General features: G+C 40.2%; 1 protein-coding gene across 1 annotated transcript in view; it reads right to left on the reverse strand.

The window, feature by feature from the left end:
• LOC128095208 (cytochrome P450 2C42-like) overlaps positions 1 to 23,959 on the reverse strand; it is a 47,569-nt gene that overhangs the window by 13,093 nt on the left and 10,517 nt on the right. The window contains exons 2-7 of the mRNA XM_052714003.1: positions 8,140 to 8,231; positions 7,897 to 7,998; positions 5,288 to 5,450; positions 4,926 to 5,075; positions 2,962 to 3,122; positions 1,129 to 1,305 (exon numbers count right to left, since the gene is read on the reverse strand). Coding sequence (XP_052569963.1) covers positions 1,129 to 1,305; positions 2,962 to 3,122; positions 4,926 to 5,075; positions 5,288 to 5,450; positions 7,897 to 7,998; positions 8,140 to 8,231 — 845 coding nt within the window. The remainder of the gene's footprint in view (positions 1 to 1,128; positions 1,306 to 2,961; positions 3,123 to 4,925; positions 5,076 to 5,287; positions 5,451 to 7,896; positions 7,999 to 8,139; positions 8,232 to 23,959) is intronic.

The raw sequence follows: 23,959 nt of genomic DNA on the forward strand, positions 1-23,959 counted from the left end.
ACCAGCTTCAAATTCACTCCAAGTTACATTCAGTTACGGTGCTTCCCTTTCTTGTTGCTAGCCATTCCCACCCACACACCATATCATACATCTTACAGTTTATTTGAAATTTGTTTACCTGTCCACTACTGCAAATATACTACAAGGTCTCCCAATGCAGTCCCAGCTACCTTAGAGCTCACTCTGTAGACCAGGCTGGACTTTAAATCACAGAAATTTGCCTACCTCTGCCTCCTCGGTGCTAGGATGAAAGGCATGTGCCACCACGCCCAAAAACTGAAAATAGATTTAAGAGTCATTCAATCTGTGCAACATGTAGGAAATCTGGCTAGCTTAAGCTACTTTGCCATGTTTCATAAACTGTCTGCAAAGATGACACCATCTTCAAATTATGGTGGATACTTTGTGTTTCTGATTATTTTAGGAATGGTTCCACTTCACCTGCCTTGTGAATTCTGCTTCTTTTCAGCTAGATTATTTCTGTCATAAAAATAGAGTCGAGGGCTGGAGATATGCCTCAGAGGTTAAGAGCACTTGTTGCACTTATAGAGGACTAGGGTTCAGTTCCCAGTACCCACATGGTGGCTAAGAACCAGCTTTAACTCCACTTCCAGGGGATCAGATACCTTTTCTAACCCCTGCAGGCACTGAACATGCATGATAAACAGACACACATATACATGAAAATAAAACATATACACAGTCAATATATTCCAATTATTTAACACTTCAAGTTTATATTATCTAGGATACTAAGTGTAAATTCATGCACAAAGTTAGGCACTCAAAGTCCTTGTCAAACATTGTAGGTCTGATCATGTAAACATCTCTATAACAACAGAGACAAGGGCTAAAGAAATGGCTACTCAATTAAGAGCAATGACCACGATTCCAGAAGCCATAGGTTTGATTCCTAGAACTTACATGGAGGCTCACAACCATCTGTAGCTCCAGTTCCAGGGGATCCAATGTTCTCTTCTGGCCTCTGTGGGTACCAGGCACACATGTGGTGCACAGATACACATGTAGGCAAAATACTAATACATACAAAATCATAATAATAAATTATCTTTAAAACAAAGACAATTCATGGGATTCAAAACAATCAAAGTTAGATTAGTATTTTACCTTCTCCATTTTGATCAGGAAACAATCAATAAAGTCCCGAGGATTATTAACATCCAGTGATTCTTGGTGTTCTTTTACTTTTTCCAAACAATAACGTTTTAAGGAAGTGAGATTTTTAAGTAATTTAGTATGGCTCCCTGGTAGATGATCAATGATAACAGGAAAATTATTGCAAACCTACAAACAATGATAAATTATTTTTAAGACATGCAATGTAGACATGTATACTATGCAGTGGGATTTGGGAGAAAGCACAAATACAGAAATAAATAACATATGCTACTCATTTTGATGGGTGATTTTTATCATTGGTATATAGCAATTCTCTTTGTTTGTAGAAATATCTATGGGAGTCTTTCATGAAGATAGGGTCAAACATAATAATTCACCCCTGAAGCTCTTATGTGATCTTTACTACATATGTGTGTTTTGTATAAATTCATTTGTCTTCTACATTACCAGTTCACTTTAACCTTGCACTGAAGGACAACATAAATTAATATGATTTACATTTTATAGACTGCAAAAGACATTGAGGGACTTGGGGTATCCTGATTGAAACAAACACAGTCCCTACTACTTAATTTCTACAAACACCCTCAACACAGAATAAGAAATTTAAAAGTGAGAGTCTGAAGGAAAGTCTGCATCACATTATTGGCGGATTTCTCACATAAATAACACTCAGGCATATTGTAAGGCATGCCAAATTGACCCAGAGGAAATTTGATGAGATCTAGATACCACCTAGCCAATTATTTTGTCATTCCTATCCCAGCTATTTTGCCAGTTAGGAATGTCAACTCTTTATCAAATACTGCTATCATATATCATGATGCCTGGTGTTGTGTAGTATTATTTTAACTAGGTAAAGATGTCTTATATTTGTTTATGTTGTGGAATATTACTTTAACTATGTAAAGGAGTGTTGCATTTGTTTCACTTTGCCTGCCTAAGGCACCTGATTGGTCTAATAAAAAAGCTAAACGATCAATAGCTAGGCAGTAAAGGAATAGGCAGGACTGGTGGGTAAAGAGAATAAGTAGATGGAGGAAAACAGACTCAAGAAAATGAGAGAGAAGAGAACAAGGGAGAAAGAGAGGGAAACACCTGGGGCCAGTCAGCCAGGCATCTTCCAGACAGACAGACACAGAGAGTAGAAAAGTAGGACATACAGAATGAAAGAAAGGTAAAAAAGGCCCATGGTAAAACATAGATGCAGAGAAGCAAGTTAAATTAAGTTATAAGAGTTAGCAACAAATGAGCCTAAGATAAGGCCAAGCATTCACAACTAATATTAAGTCTCCATGTCATGATTTGGGGGCTGGCAGTCCGAGAAAGCCTGCTACAGCCTGGTAGTTTCAGTGATCCCAAACATTCTCCCTCTTTGAAGAAAATATTCTCTGAATGATTTGTAATGTTTTTGCTAAGTTTTTTGATGAGAGTATTGCTAAAGAAGCTTGTGGCTAACAGAAGGCTAAACAATGAAACAGATGTCCAGAGTTACGTGGGCATCTTCTGAGTATTTGATCACAATGATCTATAGAGAGGGTGATTTGGGATTTAATAGAAAAATTAGTGAACAGAGATCATGCAGGACTAAAAGAATAAGCCCCATTTCTTAGCCTTCATTTTTCTGGATGTAAAATTAAGGGTTCAGGCATCTTTCTTAAATGTTCACCAGCAACTCTGTGAGTGTCACTGTGGTGTGTGGTCATTAAAGAATTATGGAAATTTCAGGAAACCAATATCTCTAAGTGGTTTGGGCTTCCTGTTGTTCTTGTTGGTGTTTTGCTTTGTTTTGTTTTGTGGCAGAAAGGAACATAGACTCACTTGCATCCAAGGGGAACTCATAATCTTGACATTTTCATTTAAATTGTTTATCAAGTTAAGAAAATCCTGATCTTTATAATCAAAACGATTCTGGAAAATAATGGAGCAGATGACATTGCAGGGAGCACAGGCCAGGATGAAGGTGGGATCACAGGGTGAGCCTGGAGAGTTGGGAACAATTGTGAAATTGTATTGAAGTATAAAGGCATATGTACATGTATGTGTACACGTATGTATAAAACAATTTATCTGTTAATAGGTAAAGGAACTTAAAACATTTTAATCACACCTACACATTGCCTAGTAGTCATTATTCCATGGGCACTAGTTGAGTTCATGATCTAGTTAACTAGCTAAATAATGGATTTGAGCACATTCAGTTTTCATCCAGTGCCTTTTTGATTGGCTTTTCACTTCAGCTGTCTGTTGTTCTGAAATTGGGGAGGGAGACTTCTTAAAACTTCAATAATTCAAGTCTTCAGAAGAGAATCACCAGCCTCTGGACAAAACAGTACTAAGAACAAAGGGAAAGAACGGTGGGGACCCAAAAATCAACAAATAGTTGAATGGAACACAGTTATAAAGACAGAGATTACGATAACTACATGTACTAGAAAAGCTGATGTGGAAAGGAAGATCTGCTGGTACTATCTGAGATGAGAAATTATCCGAATGAACATTAAACACAGGTTGGATTTCTGCGGGTAAAATTAAGATAAGAACTTTCAGCTCAAAGAAACAGCCTGCAGGGATGCCAAATTCTTTTGACCACAACACCATTCTGGATGATCTGGAAACATTGTATCATATGAAAGAAGTCAAAGACTGACTTAGGAGACAAGAATGTATACATGATTGTGAGACGTGAGTATGGGCATGTGTGCAATTCAGAAGAGAGACCTGATTTTTTTATTTGATTTTTATTTAATTTAAAAGATAGTAGTTCAAAATGTGGTCACATGGAAGATAAGCTGATAATCAAATTTACTGTGACAAGTACTTTAAAGGTTCGCATACTTGGTAGCATGGACAGAAAATTACTGCCATAAATTTCATCCCTAAGTAGAATAAACAGGAGGATATTAAAAAACAAAGATGACACAGTGGGAAAAAACTAGTTACATACATCATTTAGAAATGTTTATTTGCAGAATCATGTAATTACATATATTTTTTCAAAAGTATAAATCAATTGAGTGCTAGATAACAAGAAATTTTTGTTTGTTTGTTTGTTTCAAGACAGGGTTTCTCAGTGTAGCATTGGCTGTCCTAGAACTGGCTTGGTAGACCAGTCTGCCCTTGAACTCACAGAGATCTGCCTCTGCCGCCCAAGTACTGGGATTAAAGAAATATTTTTGTCTTATAAGAATTGTGTTATTTTACTGGACACAAATTAATATTTGTTAAGCTATACCTGAGTAATTACAAACATTATATAGCAACATATCTGCAAAAACTCAATATTAGGCCTGCCTGAAACACTGAGATATGTCTATTCTCCAAGATAGTCTAGCTAAAAGAAACAGACATAGTCCCAGCTCTATAAGAGTATGGTGTGATCATTGCCACTATGTTATGTACTGAGTGTTCCCTAGTGAAATTAACTGGAAGGGATGACACACAATTATGCAAAAGGTAAACATTCCTCAGTTTATCAGGAAGTGAACTGAAAACCTATATTAAATAAGAACTATATTTATATATTCATATTCTTATTTGAAAACTAAAGAAAAAGTTAGTTTCCAAATAAAGTTGTGGCTTGGAATCTGCAGAGGAGATACAATCATACCTATTTACAGAAGTTGTGGATATACAAACTCTATTCTTTGCAACAAACAGCCTGTCCTTGTGGAATCCCAGAGAGTACTAAGAAAGCAAGCTTGGATCACACCTGAAATGCTTCCAAGAGCCTCCTTATAGAAGACAGGCGTCTGTTAAGATTGGAGATGCAAAGTGACACCCACCATTGGTTTTCCTCAGTTCCTCCACAAGACAGCGAGCTTCCTCTTGAACACGGTCCTCAATGCTTCTTTTCCCCATCCCAAAGTTCCTCAGAGTCATGAGTGAGAAGCGCCGTGTCTCTTTCCAGTTCCTTCCATTGCTAAAAACAATTCCTAAAAAAATGAGAGAGCAGAAATTATTTGGGAGATCCCAGACAAGGAGAAGGGAGTGGCTGATGAGTGGCTGCCACACACAAGACCCAGCTGGGTCTGAGTAAAACTGCCTTCCATCCTCATGGTCCTATGACCACAGCCCAACATACATACATGGACATACAGGCACATTATACATAAGGACATGGACACATAGGCACATGGACACTTACCAAGGCCTTTCTTAAATCTTTCAACCACTGGGAAGCTTCCTCTTCCAGCAAACTCCTCCCCATGATCAATCAGAGCTTCCTTCACTGCTTCATACCCATGTAACACCACAGCAGGCTTCCTGCCCAAGTACAAGGTGAACACAGGGCCATAGACTTTTGAAAGCTGGAAAATGAAAAAGTGATTTCTTTTTAAATGTAGCAAAGGGGGTCAGTAATTTTTTTCTATACAGTATGCTCAAATATAATGGTTGTTATCATTTAAATATATTTTTTCTCATCACAAAATGCTTCAAAGTTTTTTAATTTTATACAGAACTATGATAATGATGGCTAGAGCTGTCAGTTTGACTACAATGACCAAGGAGTTGGTAAACAGTTACAGTTAATCATCAAATTAACATATTTAACATGTGCATTTATTCTGGTTTACAAAAGAAACAAATCAGACAGAAAATTCCATATTATTTTCTATTGCCCCAAAGTTCACATAACAGAAAAAACAAAATTTGAACATCTATCTATTCAGTGTTTGATTCTTGAGCAATTTATCATCTGCCTATGCTCAGCATGAAATTAACACCCAGGTGAATGTACCAGCATCATCTACAAAGGGTCTTGTTGCCACAGAAAAGTGGGATCCCCTCTCAGAGTTCTTAGTTTTGTTAATAAATGAATTTAAGAACAGACTCAGAAGAAAACTGAGAACAATTTTATTACCATTTAAAAGAAAAGCCGCAGGGCTGGCAAGCAGGAAGATCCCAGCAGCTGCCAGAAGACAGAGAAGACATAGAAAGCCAAGCTTCTGAGTTAGGCCCAAAGTCAGGGAGCAACCACATGACTAACTAGGAGCCACATGGCAAGGTGGGGAGAGAGAGCTTTAGAGAAAGAGTGAGGACGTTAGAGTATCCAGGAAAATATGCTCAGGTTTTGTCTTTTTAGGATTAGAAAGAAAAATAAAGTTACGCTTTCCTGAAGGAGACAGACTTAAAGACAGTGTGGCTACTGTTCCATAAGCAATGGCACCAAGGGTGGGCTTTCTTTTTTTTTTTTTTCAATAATACAAAAGAATTTATTTTTAAGAAATGACATTTAAACAATTCTGATATTTTTCCAAAGCCAATTTTCAATATATATGCATTATATATAGCACATAGGTTTCTTGTCCATTCATTAAGAATGCATGTTAATGAAGCAATTTACAACTTTATTTTAGTATATATCTTTTTCCTTTTGTAGAGGCTTTGAAGTCAGATGGATAAATAAAATTCAGACTTCACTCCTAACCTGTAAAGTAAGGGTTATTATAAAGACTTATACAAGACTACTGCGACATGTGAACATTTATATGTACACATATATTCATGTATGTAGATGTGTATGGAACCCTGTATTATGTTAAATTACAGAATAAATAAGCACCTACTGAATTGTATTTTTATTTATTGTTTTATATTTTAAAATATTGTTTATAATAAAATTTACGTTTATTCATTTGTACCAGCCAAATAAAACGGTGAGCTTTCTGGAAAGGAGAAGTACATTGTTTAAACAAACAGATAATCATTCCCCCCATTCCTTTATATTTTTAGGTGAATCGGCCTTCCGGTGTGGTCTATTAACCAGGTAATTAACAAGCCTAAATGGATTAGTTCATGATTTGAGATGCTTGGAATGTTAAGTATCCACCTAGACTAGAGAAATAGTTTTCCTTTACTGGGCATCTAACGCTATTTTAACTTTTTCTTTCCCACAGAGATCCTGATTTAGAAGCTCTATGATAAGCACAAGTGACTTTCAAACGACTTCAAGATTATTCTATTGCCCAGCCTAGTTTGCAGGGTGCAGCCATTACAAATAAGCTCTACATAGGATGCCAGGGCACCAGCATTTCCTAGAAAAACAAGTTCTTCAAACAGCATTTTTGTCCCCAGAATGGGGATGTGTTCAAAATTCTAAAACTAACAATTGGACCCTGACCAACTTCGTGTTCCTGTCATGTCTTATGTTGTTCAGACTCATAACTATTTCCTGGACATCAATAGAGGTTGATTCTTCACAGAAGTTCTATTTGTTCAGCCAATGTAAATAAAGTACATGGCTAAGATATGTGAAGGAAATTTCCATGATAATCACTTTTCTTGTTTATCTTCAGCCTAAAATCACAGCAAACAACTACTAATAACAACAACTGTGCCAGGTGGTGGTGGCGCTCACCTTTAATCCCAGCACTTAGGAGGCAGAAGCAATCGAATCTCTGAGTTCCAAAGCCAGACTGGTCTACAGAGCAAGTTCCAGGACAGCCAGGGCTATACAGAGAAACCCTATCTCAAAAATAAAAAACGAAAGAAAGAAAAAGTTTTGCAAAGAACAACAAAAATTTACAACTTGCCACACTATTGTACACCTACTAACATTTCCCTACCCATGTCACACTACTTCAGTGTATGATTTCTGATGATGACATGATACAAAATGCAGCTGAACATCAAAGTTCAGGAGACAGACTTGCAATCATTTACTATACAGGGCATGCCCAGTCATGTTTCCCTTAAACAGTGGTCCACTTACTTCCCTTTGAATGCTACTCAGAAAACCAAACATGTACTTACATCCCTCAGTGACTTGCTGATGTTCTTAAGATCTACCTGAAGAATATTTCCAATGACTGGGAGAGGAGTGGGTCCAGGAGGAAGTTTTCTTCTCTGAGAACTCTGCCTCGACAGTGAAAGGAGAAGCAGACATGAGAGAACAAGCCCCAGAAAAACACCTAGAACCATCGATGCCTTCTCTTCTTACTGGCATGAATGTGTGCTTACAACACAAAGCTTATATAATGAAGTTTGTTAACCCACCTGGGAGTCTCTGATGCAGAACAGACCAACCAGGGACAAGACTCTCCTCCCAGTGAACTTTGTTCCCTCATTGAGATCACAGCAAAAAGTCCCTTATCTTTCTTTTCTTTTATTCCAGGTCCACCTGTGGAGGACTGTGTTTTCATTTTATTGGGTTGGAGCCTTGAAGTTTGAGGAAACTGTTGTTGGAATGTGTAGCCATAACTGAAAAGGAAGACTGAAACATATTATTTCATCCCAGAAAACAGGAAAAGTTTTCAAAATTCTGGATTCCCAGTTTAATGATCATTGAGAACTTATATTGAAGAAATTCAGTATTTTTCTATGTAGCTAGAGTTTTCCTGCCTGGCCCACAGTCAGGACAAATCTCTCTCACCTGCCAGTCCCACAGCCGTCAGACCCAACCAAGTAAACACAGAGACTTGGTTACAAACTGTATGGCCGTGGCAGGCTTCTTGCTAACTGTTCTTACAGCTTAAATTAATCCATTTCTATAAATCTATACCTTGCCACGTGGCTCATGGCTTACCGGCATCTTCACATGCTGTTTCTCATCATGGTGGCTGGCAGTGTCTCTCTGACTCAGCCTTCCACTTCCCAGCTTTATTCTCCTCCTTGTCCCGCCTACACTTCCTGCCTAGCCAATGGCCAATCAGTGTTTTATTTATTGACCAATCAGCAACACATTTGCCATACAGAACATCGCACAGCATTTCTATAACTTGTATATAAAGATATGTAATACTACATAATACTATAAATTTTTCATTAACTAAAAGAAGCCTTTTTATTTTTTATTAATTGAATTTTTCCTTTATTTTATATACTGATCACAGTTTCCCCTTCCTCCTCTCCTCCCATTCCCTCCCCTGCCTTCCACTCACCCGCCCCCCATCCATTCATCTCTCCATTCAGAAATGGGAAGGCCTCCTATGAGCATCAACAAAGCATGGCACATCAAGTTGAGGCAGGACCAAGCTCCTCCCACTTCATCAAGGATAGGCGAGGCAACCCAGCACTGGGAACAGGTTCCCAAAAGCCAGCTCAACTGTCAAGGATAGGTCCTGATCCCACTGCTAGAAGCCCCACAAACAAACAAAGCTACACAACTGTCACACACATGCAGAGGGCCTAGGTCAGTCCCATGCAGGTTCCCTAGCTGTTGGTCCAGAGTCCATGAGCTCCATGAGATAAGTCAGTGGTCTTTGTGGGTTCCCCCTTTCCCCTGCCCCATGGCTCACATACTCTTTCCCCCTTTTCTTCAATAGGACTCCCAGAGCTCTGCCCAGTGCTTAGCTGTGGATCTCTGCATCTACTTCCATCAGTTACTGGGTGAAGACTCTCTGATGACAATTAGGGTAGTCACCAATCTGATTATAGGAGACAGACAGTATAGGCACCCTCTCCACTATTGCTAGGAGTCTTAACTGGGGTCATCTACCAGTGTCTGAGGGTCAGCTTGCAGCAGCGCAGAGCTCAAAGGGAAATTTGGCACACTGTGACTTTTTTATCTGAGGGGGTAGGAGAAAAGACACTCACACTCTCCTGATGGTTCCCTTCTTTATTCTTCTATATTATTCTAGTTCTGCATTCTCTCTCTATAGCTTATATACCCCAACAAAAGCTCTTAGGCAATACAGACATTACAATGGGGTAACATTTTATTTTTCAAGTGAATGATTACAATGAATACAGGTTAAAAACATGTTTTTCATCTCCCTTACATGACTAAAACAAAGTCATCTTAAGAACCCACACACTTTTACATATAAGCAACTTGTTACAGATTAACAGAGTGTGAGCAAGCAGGATATTTTTCTCAGCCATATCTTTTGTTGACAGGCTGCATATTGTGGTTACAAAGAAAAAAATCAATCACTTTATTACTTATCTTGAAAGGTAATCTTGTAAGAAATCCTAAAGAAATCACAAACCTAAATTTTTATACATGAAAAATAATCAGTCAGCTGTACTCTAAATCCTCAGGGTGCATACCTATTCATCAATAGTTTTTTATATCAGAAGATAGAGGGCAAAAATGGGTACATGGAATTAATCATCATCTTTGTTCACCAACCAACCCTAGTGAGGAAAGTAGGTCAGCTGGTAATAATTGGGTTGCTTTGTATTTTTGACCCTCACCAAATGACTCTTTAACTCAGCTATGTGTCCTTGTGAACTTTAGATTGTTTTCTAGGTTTTGTTATCTCAAAACTATTATCAAAAGGAAAGTTCATAGCATTAAGCACTTCTATAAAAAAGACTGGAGTGATCTCATACTAGCAACATAAAAGCATACCTGAAAGCTCTAGGAAAAAAATAAGTAAATATACCCAAGAGAAGTAGAAAATAAGAAATAATCAAACTGAAGGCTGAAATCAATAAAATAGAAACAAAGAGCCCATCTTGCTCCGGACTTCCCTTTTACAACACTGGTGAGTGCCCGTCCTTGCCCCAGACCCCATCCCTGGGCACCAGCCACTCCAGGGAAGACCTGCCCAACTCAGCCCCAGGTTCTGGCCACCGGGCAGGCTCCCTGCTAGCCCCACCGGGAAGGATCCCCTTCTCCAAGACCCCTGGCAGACCCTGCAGTCTCCACGCCCTGCCCCCACGCCCATCCGCCTGAGCCCCAAGCCTCTTCCTGAGACTCAGAGGCCGGCCCCCAGCTCCCATCTTGCTCCGGACTTCCCTTTTGGAATACTGGTGAGTACCCTTCCTTGCCCCAGACCCCATCCCTGGGCACCAGCCACTCCAGGGAAGACCTGCCCAACTTGGCCCCAGGTTCTGGCCACCAGGCAGGTTCCCTGCTAGCTGCACCGGGAAGGATCCCCTTCTCCAAGACCCCTGGCAGACCCTGCAGTCTCCACGCCCTGCCCCCACGCCCATCCGCCTGAGCCCCAAGCCTCTTCCTGAGACTTAGAGGCCGGCCCCCAGCTCCCATCTTGCTCCGGACTTCCCTTTTGGAACACTCGTGAGTACCCTTCCTTGCCCCAGACCCCATCCCTGGGCACCAGCCACTCCAGGGAAGACCTGCCCAACTTGGCCCCAGGTTCTGGCCACCGGGCAGGTTCCCTGCTAGCCCCACCGGGAAGGATCCCCTTCTCCAAGACCCCTGGCAGACCCTGCAGTCTCCACGCCCTGCCCCCACGCCCATCCGCCTGAGCCCCAAGCCTCTTCCTGAGACTCAGAGGCCGGCCCCCAGCTCCCATCTTGCTCCGGACTTCCCTTTTGGAACACTGACTTCCCTTTGGAACACTGGTCTGTCTGAACCAAGTGTGCGGATAAGGCCAAGAACGAACCACAAGGAGATGGGCAGACGTCAAGGCAGAAATATATACAACAAAATGAATAGCAATACAGCATCACCTGGCCCTAGCCCTCCTCCAACACCTAGACCTGAACATCAGAAATTGGAAGAAGCAGAAGAAAACAGCCTTATGAATGACATCATGAAGAAGCTAGAGGCTTGCGTAGAGGAAAAGACAAAAAAATGTGAAGAACGCTGCAAACAACTAGAGGAAAGGGCAAACAAATTAGAAGAAATCAATAAAGTCCTGCAAGAAAACAATAAAATACTGAGAGAAAATCAAGAAAAATCAATGAAACAAATGAAGGAAACAGTCCAAGACCTGAAAAGGGAAATAGAAAAAATGAAGAAGACACAAACAGAGGGAATGCTGGAAATAGAAAATCTGAGAAAACGAGTGGGAACTTCAGATGCAAGTATAATCAACAGAATGCAAGAGATGGAAGAGAGGATCTCTAGCGTTGAAGATACAGTAGAAGAAATACATTCATCAGTCAAAGAAAACACTAAAGCCAACAAAGTCATGAACCAAAATGTCCAAGAAATTTGGGACACCATGAAAAGACCAAACCTAAGAATAATAGGGGTCGAAGAAGGAGAAGAATACCAACTCAAGGGCACAGAAAATATATTCAACAAGATCATAGAAGAAAACTTTCCCAACTTAAAGAAGGAAATGCCTATGAAGATACAAGAAGCTTATAGAACACCAAACAGACTAGACCCCCAAAAAAAGTCCCCTCGCCACATAATAGTTAAACAACTAAACGTACAGAATAAAGAAAGAATATTAAGAGCAGCAAAGGAAAAAGGCCAAGTGACATATAAAGGCAAACCCATCAGAATAACACCCGATTTCTCAATGGAGACTTTGAAAGCCAGAAGAACCTGGACAGATGTAATGCAGACACTAAGAGACCATGGATGTCAACCTAGACTAATATACCCAGCAAAACTTTCAATCACCATAGATGGAGTGAACAAGACATTCCATGACAAAGCCAGATTTAAACAATACTTATCCACAAACCCAGCCCTACAGAAAGCACTAGAAGGAAAATTCCAACCTAAGGAAGTCAGATACACCCTCGAAAACACAGGCAACAGATAAAGCCACAGCAGTAAACCCCAACGTATAGAAGTACCCACACATCACCACCAAAAAATAACAGGAATGAACAATCACTGGTCATTAATTTCCCTCAATATCAATGGACTTAATTCACCTATAAAAAGACATAGGCTTACAGAATGGATATGAAAGCAGGACCCATCTTTCTGCTGCATACAAGAAACACATCTCAAATTCAAAGATAGACACTACCTAAAAATAAAAGGCTGGGAAAAGACTTTCCAATCAAACGGTCTTAAGAAACAAGCGGGTGTAGCCATCCTGATATCCAGCAAAATAGACTTCAAACTAAAATCAATCAAAAGAGATCAAGAAGGGCATTACATACTCATCACAGGAAAGATCCACCAAGATGAAGTCTCAATTCTGAATATTTATGCCCCAAACACAAGGGCACCCACATATGTAAAAGAAACATTACTAAAGCTTAAATCACATATAAAACCCCACACATTAATAGTGGGAGACCTCAACACCCCACTTTCACCACTGGACAGATCTCCCAAATTGAAACTTAACAGAGAAATAAAGGACTTAACTGATGTCATGACTCAAATGGACTTAATCGATATCTACAGAACATTCCATCCTAACAAAAAAGAATATACCTTCTTCTCAGCACCCCATGGAACCTTCTCTAAAATTGACCACATACTTGGCCACAAAACAAATCTAAACAGATACAAAACAATTGGAATAACCTCCTGTGTTCTATCAGACCACCATGGTCTAAAGTTGGATTTCAACAACAACAAAAACTACAGAAAACCTGCAATCTCATGGAAACTGAATAATACCCAACTGAATCACCAATGGGTTAAGGAAGAAATAAAGAAAGAAATTAAAGACTTCCTAGAGATCAATGAAAATGAAGACACCACATATCCAAATTTATGGGACACTATGAAAGCAGTACTAAGAGGGAAATTCATAGCACTAAATGCCCACATAAATAAGTTGGAGAAATCTCACACTAGAGACTTAACAGCATACCTGAAAGCTCTAGAACAAGAAGAAGCACAGTCTCCCAGGAAAAATAGACGCCAGGAAATTATCAAAGTGAGAGCTGAAATCAATAAAACAGAAACAAAGAGAACAATACAAAAAATTAATGAAACAAAGAGTTGGTTCTTTGAGAAAATCAACAAGATAGACAAGCCCTTATCCAAACTAACCAAAAGACAGAGAGAGAGCATCCAAATCAACAAAATCAGAAATGAAAAGGGGGACATAACAACAGACATTGAGGAAATCCAGAGAATTATCAGGTCATACTTCAAAAACCTCTATTCGACAAAACTGGAAAACCTAAAAGAAATGGATAACTTTCTGGATAGGTACCACATACCTAAGTTAAATCAAGACCAGATAAACTATTTAAATAGTCCAATAACCCCTAACGAAATAGAAACAGTCATTAAAAGTCTCCCAACCAAAAAAAGCCCAGGACCAGATGGTTTCAGCGCAGAATTCTACCAGATCTTCAAAGAAGAGTTAATACCAATACTCTCTAAATTGTTCCACACAATAGAAACAGAAGGAACATTACCAAACTCCTTCTACGAGGCTACAATTACCCTAATTCCTAAACCAAACAAGGATACAACAAAGAAAGAGAACTACAGACCGATCTCCCTCTTGAACATTGATGCAAAAATACTCAATAAAATACTGGCAAACAGACTCCAAGAACACATCAAAACAATTATCCACCATGATCAAGTAGGATTCATTCCAGGGATGCAAGGGTGGTTCAACATACGAAAGTCCGTCAATGTAATACACCATATAAACAAACTCAAAGAAAAAAACCATATGATCATCTCACTGGATGCAGAAAAGGCATTTGACAAAATCCAACACCCCTTCATGATAAAGGTATTGGAGCGATCAGGAATACAGGGAACATACCTAAACATAATAAAGGCAATTTACAGCAAGCCAACAGCCAACATCAAATTAAATGGAGAGAAACTCAAAGCAATTCCACTAAAATCAGGAACGAGGCAAGGCTGTCCACTCTCCCCATACTTATTCAATATAGTACTTGAAGTTCTAGCCAGAGCAATAAGACAACATAAGGAGATTAAGGGGATACAAATTGGAAAGGAAGAAGTCAAGCTTTCCCTATTTGCAGATGACATGATAGTATACTTGAGCGACCCCAAAGATTCCACCAAGGAACTGATACAGCTTATAAACACCTTCAGCAACATAGCAGGATACAAGATCAACTCAAAAAAATCAGTAGCCCTCCTATATACAATGGACAAAGAAGCGGAGAAGGAAATCAGAGATACATCACCCTTTACTATAGCCACAAATGACATAAAATACCTTGGGGTAACACTAACCAAGCAAGTGAAGGACCTATATGACAAGAACTTTAAGTCCCTGAAAAAAGAAATTGAAGAAGATGTCAGAAAATGGAAAGATCTCCCATGCTCATGGATAGGCAGGACTAACATAGTAAAAATGGCAATCCTACCAAAAGCAATCTACAGATTCAATGCAATCCCCATCAAAATACCAACACAATTCTTCACAGACCTGGAAAAAATAATACTCAACTTCATATGGAAAAACAAAAAACCCAGGATAGCCAAAGGAATCCTGTACAATAACACAACTTCTGGAGGCATCACGATCCCTGACTTCAAGCTCTACTATAGAGCTACAGTAATAAAAACAGCTTGGTACTGGCATAGAAACCGACATGTGGACCAATGGAATCGAATTGAAGACCCTGACATTAATCCGCACACCTATGAACATATAATTTTTGACAAAGAAGCCAAAAGTGCACAATGGAAAAAAGAAAGCATCTTCAACAAATGGTGCTGGCAAAACTGGATATCAACATGTAGAAGGCTGCAAATAGATCCATATCTATCACCGTGCACAAAACTTAAGTCCAAGTGGATCAAGGACCTCAACATAAATCCAGCTACTCTGAACCTGCTAGAAGAGAAAGTAGGAAGTAGTCTTGAACGCATTGGCATAGGAGACTACTTCCTAAATAGAACACCAGTAGCACAGACTCTGAGACAAACAATCAATCAATGGGACCTCTTGAAACTGAGAAGCTTTTGTAGAGCAAAGGATACGGTCAACAAGGCAAAGCGACAGCCTACAGAATGGGAAAAGATCTTCACCAACCCCACATCTGACAGAGGACTGATATCCAGAATATATAAGGAATTCAAGAAATTAGACATCAAAATGCCCAACAGTCCAATTAAGAAATGGGCTATAGAGCTAAACAGAGAATTCTCAACAGAGGAAACTCAAATGGCCGAAAGACATTTAAGGAACTGCTCAACATCCCTAATCATCAGGGAAATGCAAATCAAAACAACTCTGAGATACCACCTTACGCCTGTCAGAATGGCTAAGATCAAAAACACTGAAGACACCTTATGCTGAAGAGGATGTGGAGCTAGGGGAACTCTCCTCCACTGCTGGTGGGAATGCAAGCTTGTACAACCACTTTGGAAATCAATATGGCGCTTTCTTAGAAAATTGGGAATCAATCTCCCCCAAGATCCAGCTATACCACTCTTGGGCATATACCCAAGAAATGCTCAACCACACCATAAGAGCACTTGTTCAGTTATGTTCATATCAGCATTGTTTGTAATAGCCAGAACATGGAAACAACCCAGATGCCCTTCAACTGAAGAATGGATAAACAAAATGTGGTACATATACACAATGGAATACTACTCAGCAGAGAAAAACAATGGCATCATGAGGTTTACAGACAAATGGATGGATCTAGAAAAAATCATCCTGAGTGAGGTAACCCAGACTCAGAAAGACAAACATGGTATGTACTCACTCATAGCAAGATACTAGACATGAAACAAGGATGACTTGTCTGCTACTCACATCACCAGGGAGGCTACCTGGAAAACAGGACCCCAAGAAAGACACAGGGATCACCCAATGACAGAGAAATGGAATGAGATCTACATGAACAGCCTGGACATGAGTGGCGGTAATGAAAGGCGAGGGTTGAGGGAAAGAGAGCTTGGGGGAGCGGGAGATCCCAGCTGGATCAACAACAGAGAGGGAGAACAAGGAATAGGAGACCATGGTAAATAAAGACCACATGAGAATAGGAAGAAGCAAAGTGCTAGAGAGGCCCACAGAAATCCACAAAGATACCCCCACAACAGACTGCTGGCAGTGGTCGAGAGACAGCCCGAACTGACCTACTCTGGTGATGGGATGGCCAAACACCCTAATTGTTGTGCTAGAAACCTCATCCAACTACTGAGGGATCTGGATGCAGAGATCCATGACTAGGCCCCGGGTGGATCTCTGGGAGTCCAATTAGTGAGAATGAGGAGGGTTTATATGAGCGAGAATTGTTGAGACCAAGGTTGGATAAAGCACAGGGACAAATAGCCAAATGAATGGAAACACATGAACTATGAACCAATGGCTGAGGGGTCCTCACTGGATCAGGCCCTCTGAATGGATGAGACAGTTGATTGGCTTGATCTGTTTGGGAGGCATCCAGGCAGTGGGACCAGATCTTGTGCTCATTGCATGAGTTGGCTGTTTGAAACCTGAGGCCTATGCAGGATTGTTTGGCTCGGCCTGGGAGGAGGGGACTAGACCTACCTGGACTGAGTCTACCAGGTTGACCTCAGTCTGTGGGGAAGTCTTTGCCCTGGAGGAGATGGGAATGGGGGGGGGGGGTTGGGGGGAAGGTGAGGGGGACGGGAGGGGGGAGAACAAGGGAATCCGTGGCTGATATGTAGAACTGAATTGTATTGCAAAATAAATTAATAAAAAAAAAAAAAACTTGAGGAAAATAAAAAGTAAAAAAAAAAAAATAGAAACAAAAGAGATAAATACAAAAATCAATAAATCAAAGAGTTGGTCCTTTGAGAATATCAACAAGATAGACCAACTTTTATCCAAACTAACTAAAAAACAGAGAGAGAATTCCAAATTAACAAAATCAGAAACAAAAAGGGGCACATAACTGCTGTGAGACGTCTTTCTGTATGCTGTGAATATGTGTTGCTCTGATTGCTTGATAAATAAAGATGCATTGTCCTATGGCAGGGCAGTTTGGAACCAGGTGGGAAAATCCAAGAGAGAGAGTGGTAGGAGAAAGGAGAAGAAAGAGATGCTGCCACTGCCAGGAGAAGCAAGATGTAAAAATACTGGTAAGCCACAATCCATGTGGCATAGTATAGTTTATAGAAATGGTTTAATTTAAGATATAAGAGCTAGCTAGCAAGAAACTTGAGCCATAGGCCATGGCCATATAGTTTGAAAATAATATAAGCCTCTGTGTGTTTATTTGGGACCAAGTGGCTGTGGGATGTGGGTGGGAAAGATTTGTCCCAACCGCAGGGCCTGGATAAGACCAGAGAAACCTTCCAGCTACACATAACAGCAGACATGGAGGAAATCCAGAGAATCATAAGGACATAGTCATAAAATCTGTACTCCACCAAATTAGAAAATCTAAAAGAAATGGATAATTTTCTCAATAGATACCACTCAACAAAGTTAAATCAATATCAGATAAACAATTTAAATGAACTTATAATCCCCAGTGAAATAGAAGTAGTCATTAAGTCTCCCAACCAAAAAAAGCCCAGGCAAAGCCAGATGATTTTAGCGCAGAATTTTACCAGACTTTCAAAGAAGAGCTAATGCTGATACTCCTCCAGTTATTCCATAAAATAGAAACAGAAAGAACATTGCAAAATTCATTTTGTGAGGTCACAGTCACCCTGATATCCAAACCACAAAAAGATTCAATGAAGAAAGAGACCATTTTCCCTTATGAATATAGATGCAAAAAGACTCAATGAAATACTTGCCAAACAAATCCAAAAACATATCAAAAAATCATCTACCATGAGCAAGTAGGCTTCATCTCAGAGATGTAGGGATGGTTCAACATATAAAAATTAATCAATGTACTCCAACATGTTAACAAACTGAAAGAAAAAAAATATGATCATCTCATTAGATGCCAAAAGGCCTTTGACAAAATTCAACACAATTTTATGATAAAAGTTTTGGAGAGAGTAGGGATACAAGGAACATATCTCAACATAATAAAATCAATTTGTAGAAAGCCTATAGCCAATACTAAATTAAACCAAGTGAAACTCAAAGCAATTCCACTAAAATCAGGGACAAGACAAAGTTGTCTACTTTCACCATATCTATTCAATATAGTACTTGAAGTTCTACCTAGAGCAGTAAGAGAACTGAAGGAGATTAACAGAATACAAATTTGAAAAGCGACAGTCAAAGTATCATTATTTGCAGATGATATGATAATATACATAAGAGACCCCAAAAATTCTACCAGGGAACTCTACAGCTCATAAACACCTTCAACAAAACAGCAAGATACAAGATTAACTCAAAAAACTCAGTAGCCCTCCTACATACAAATAACAAATGGGCTGTGAAAGAAATCAGGAAAGCAACACCCTTCACAATAGCCATAGATAATATAAAATATTTTGGGGTAACTCTAACCAAGCAAGTGAAAGACTTGTATGACAAAAACTTCAAGTCTTTGAAGAAAGAAATTAAAGAAGATATCAGAAGATGGAAAGATCCCCCATGCTCAGTAGGATCAATATAATAAAACTGGCCATCCTACCAAAAGCAATCTACAGATTCATTGGAATCCCCATCAAAATCCCAACACAGTCAGGCAGTGGTAGCACACGTCTTTAATCCCAGCACTTGGGAGGCAGAGGCAGGCAGATCTCTGTGAGTTTGAGGCCAGCCTGGTCTAAAGAGCAAGTTCCAGGACAGGCTCCAAAGCTACACAGAGAAACCCAAAATAAAAAAAAAAATCCAACACAATTCTTTACAGACCTTGAAAGGCCAATCCTCAACTTCACATGAAAAAATAAAATAAAATAAATTAAAAATTAAAAAAAAAAACCTGGAGATAGCTAAAACAAGCCTATACGATAAGAGAACTTTTGGAAATTATCACTACCCCTAAATTCAGGCTATACTACAGAGCTAATAGTAATAAAAACAGCCTGGTATTGGGGGGAAAAATAGACACTGAGAGAGCAATACAAACTCCATTTTAAAGAAAACTTCAATTCTAGCAATACTAAGATAAAATCTAAACCAAGTTCCAGAGACATAAATACCCAGCAAAGACTCCGGTCAAGGTGACCCACCCCCCAGAGTGGGTAGGCTGCTGGCCAAGAAATAGTTCTGAAGCTAAAACAAAGGCTTAATCCATTAAAGTCTCCAATAGCACTGGGAGAATCTTCAAATGTATTTTGTCTTCGGTAGTTCTTCTCTTGGCTAAATGTTCCTGTTAACTGAAGTATGACCCTGAAATGCAAAGGCTTGTACCACCTAGCTTGTGGTTTTTCCCTTTAAAACCCTTCACTCTGAGAGCTCAGGATCAGCCTCCTTCACCTGCATAGGCAAAGTGTTGAACATGAACCAAGCCAGGGCTTGCTTGTTATTAATAAACCCCTTTGTACTTGCATCAGAAATTGGCTCTGTGGTGGTCTTGTTTGGGGGGTCTCACGACACAGGCACAACAACACATTGTGGTGATATTTGTAATCTAAGAAATAAAGCTTGCCTGAAGATCAGAGGACAGAGCCAGCCACAGAGATAACCACAGAGGTCAAACAGTGGTGGCACATACCTGCCACGCCCACGACGGTGTCGCCCGCGTGACAAATGCCTTGGATGAGGTGGTTACGTGGGAAAGGGGGGCTCGCGGCCCTCGGGTCTATGCCCCCGGCGACCCCTTATCAATCTGCCCGAATCATGGTGCCAGGCTACACGGAACCACGCAAAATCTGCTTGCAGAGGCTGGCTGGCACTCTGCCTTTTTCTCTTTGCAGCTGTGACTATTGCTGTTTCCTTGTGTATTGATTTCAGGGAGTTAGCTCTCAATGTTCCTGATGTGCCCCATAAAGAGTATAATGATTCCTCAAAAGTGGCCTCAATACCCCCACCTATAATTCAAGCTTTTAGGCAAACAGTTAAAGAGGGTCCTAGAAGTTTGGGGGAATTTATGAATAACTTAGAACAAAAAGAACTTATGACTCAGAGGGACAAAGATTCTAGCGAGGAGAGATGAAAGTAAAAGTCCAGAAACTCATAAGCAATCCACACGCGCAGCCAACAGCAGCTGCAAGGAAGCAGTTACAGGAACTAACCAGTCCTACAAGAATTATCAAGAGACAAATAGAGTTTCTCATCAAGGGTCGGTGGTGGCAACCCCCTAACTTTAATCCTAGATATAATAATTATTTGGAGCCATTGCCCTTTACGGGAGCTTATGATAAACATGGGAACCAATGGGTAAATCATAATAGTATGAAAACAGAATGGCATAAGTTACAGTTCATGGAAAGAATAGCTAGGTCCCAACCCCCCTGGTGCCTTCTCACCTACAAGCAAAGGTTAAATATTTTCACACAAATGAAACCATGGTTAGAACGATGGTGGGAAGGGTTTAATTGTGATACAAAACAAAGGTCTAATAACTACGTAAAAGGAAAAACTTCAGCTAGGGCCGTAATGTTCTCTGTCTGAATGAGGGACCACAAAAGAGGAAATAACACCTGTACTCATGAGATCTATTAATCATTCTGAGAAAATTGTGTGACCACATTGTTAATTCTATGTCTATCGCCCCACTGGCCGATTACCATGTTTCCTCAAATGAATGTATAAAAAACACTGCTTGATCTGAGTAAAATTGCAGCAGTTCACAGCATACTCTGGTGTCTGTGTCTGTCTGTCATTCGCCGAATCCCACTTATCCTGAGTACCTTCAACCCGTTCTCCCTCGGTCTGGTGTTCCTACTGAGACCCAGTCCGCGGCAGGTGGCGCCCGAACAGGGACATGAAGGACAGGTAATTTTCTCTCTTCTTTCTCTCTTTTCATAAGTAGGGATCGGCTCCTGTCAGGGTTCTGCAGACCCGCCGGTAAAGGCTCACCGGTTAAGCACAGGTAATCCAGAAGGTAAGCATGGGGCACCACCTCTCAAAAGAGGACAAATTATTTGCATCTGTGATAAGACATATGTTGGCAGAAAAGGGCTTGAAGGTAACACCAGAGGCCTTGGCAGAATTCCTTAAACTCGTGAAGGAATTGTGTCCCTGGCTCACAGAGGATGGCAGCCTGACACTGACGGAATGGAGGAAGGTAGGGAAGGCTATGCACAGATATACAAAAGAAAAGGGAAAAGAACGCCTCAGTCTCAGTCTGCTTTGCCTCGTGATGTCTTGGAGGCTATTACTAACAATGCAGTCACTGCTTGGCGTCGCATTCCGCCTCCCGGGACAAAGAGCATGGTGTTATCAGGGATTATACAAGGGAATAAAGAAACATATCAAGCCTTTATCTCCAGACTTGAGGAAGCAATACATAGAATGCTTCCCCCTTCAGAGGGGACGGACATGCTTCTGAAACAGTTAGCCTGGGAAAATGCCAATACCCTGTGTAAAGACTTAATTAGGCCCGTCAGGAAGACAGGCTCATTACAGGATTATATAAAAGCATGCATGGATGCCTCACCAGCCGTAGTGCAAGGAATGGCCTACGCTGCAGCAATGAAAGGACAACGATTTAGCGCCTATGTTAAGAAAATAAGTAGCGGAGGGGCTGATAGCTCCCCGACCTGCTATAAATGTGGAAAATCAGGGCACATACAAAAGAAATGCCCGAATGCTGAGACTAGAGGAGGAAGAGCGCCTCCTGGCATTTGCCCACGATGCAAAAAAAAAAAAAACATTAGAAAAATGAATGCAAGTCAAGGTTCACTAAGGAGGGAGTTCCCCTCAAGCCCAACAGTCAGACAAAAAACTAGCTTCGGGGCTCCCCCTTAGCCCCGAGAAAAAAAAGGAAAATGTCCAAAAGAAAGTACAGTTAACACCAGGGCTAAACCCTGCTGTGCCAGAATTCACTGTCCATAACCTGCCTAGAGCTACTCCAGAGAGTGCTAGATTAGATATATCATGTCCTCAGGACTTGCTCCTGTCCCTGTGGGATGGGGGTAACAGTCATAGATACAAAAATTACAGGAACCCTGCCACCACAAATGATAGGATTAATTTTGGGGAGAAGCTCTAATACTGCTACCAGCTTTGAAGTACTCCCTGGAGTGCTAGATACAGATACCTTAGGTACAATAAAGGTGATGATCAGGCCTTTAAAAGAAACCATTCAATTACACAAGGGACAGAGAATCGCACAGGTTGTTCTACTCCCCTACATAAAAATGCCTAACCCTTTTATAAAAAGCCATAGGGGGTCAGGACAGTTTGGCTCTTCAGACTCCGTAGAAGGAGTCAATTGGGTACAAGAATTAGGACAACGACCCTTTAAGACAATCATCCTGGATGGCAGGAGCTTCCAAGGACTCTTGGACACAGGTGCTGACAGGACCTGCATAGCAGGAAAGGATTGGCCTTCTTCTTGGCCAACACACAGAACAGGATCCTCCCTTATGGGAATAGGGATGGCTTCTGGAGTAATACAGAGTTCAAAGCTTTTAAAATGGCAAACAGACAGTGAAGAAGGATTTATACAGCCTTATATGCTACCCTCTCTACCATTTACCCTATGGGGAAGAGACTTAATGGAGTCACTTGATATGCATTTAATAACAGAAAGTTCTGAGCTGGAGCAACATTTTACATAGGGGCCACTACAAAAGATCTCTATGCAGACTCTATACAATGAAAGTCTGATCAGCCTGTATGGGTTAGTCAATGACCCCTGACACAAGAAAAAATACAGGCATTAGAACAGCTGGTATCAAAACAATTAAAAAAAGGACATATAAAAGAATCTAATAGCCCATGGAATACTCCTGTATTTGTCATAAAAAAAAAATCAAAAAAATGGAGACTACTACAAGATTTAAGGGCAGTAAATGCTACAATGGAGGATATGGGGGCCCTACAACCAGGACTCCCATCCCCTGTGGCCATACCAAAAGACTGGCACATTATAGTCATTGATCTACAAGATTGCTTTTTTACAATAAGATTACAGCCTCAGGATCGCCCTAGATTTGCCTTTAGCATACCCTCAGTTAATTTTAAGAGACCCTATAGACGATTTCATTGGAATGTATTACCCCAAGGAATAAAAAACAGTCCTTCATTATGTCAAAAATTTATGGATATGGCCCTTTTACCAATAAAAAAAACTTTTCCCTCTACATATATTATTCATTATATGGATGATATATTATTGACTCATGAAAATAAAGATACAACAAAAAAAATTCTCAAAGAGACAATTAATAGTCTAACAGCTTATGGCCTTGTCATGGTTCCAAAAAAAATTCCAAAAAATAGGCCACTTAGTTATCTGGGACAATGGA

This window comes from Peromyscus californicus, unplaced genomic scaffold (assembly GCF_007827085.1).
Source record: "Peromyscus californicus insignis strain IS unplaced genomic scaffold, ASM782708v3 Scaffold_4__1_contigs__length_199733344, whole genome shotgun sequence".
Classification (NCBI taxonomy): domain Eukaryota; kingdom Metazoa; phylum Chordata; class Mammalia; order Rodentia; family Cricetidae; genus Peromyscus; species Peromyscus californicus.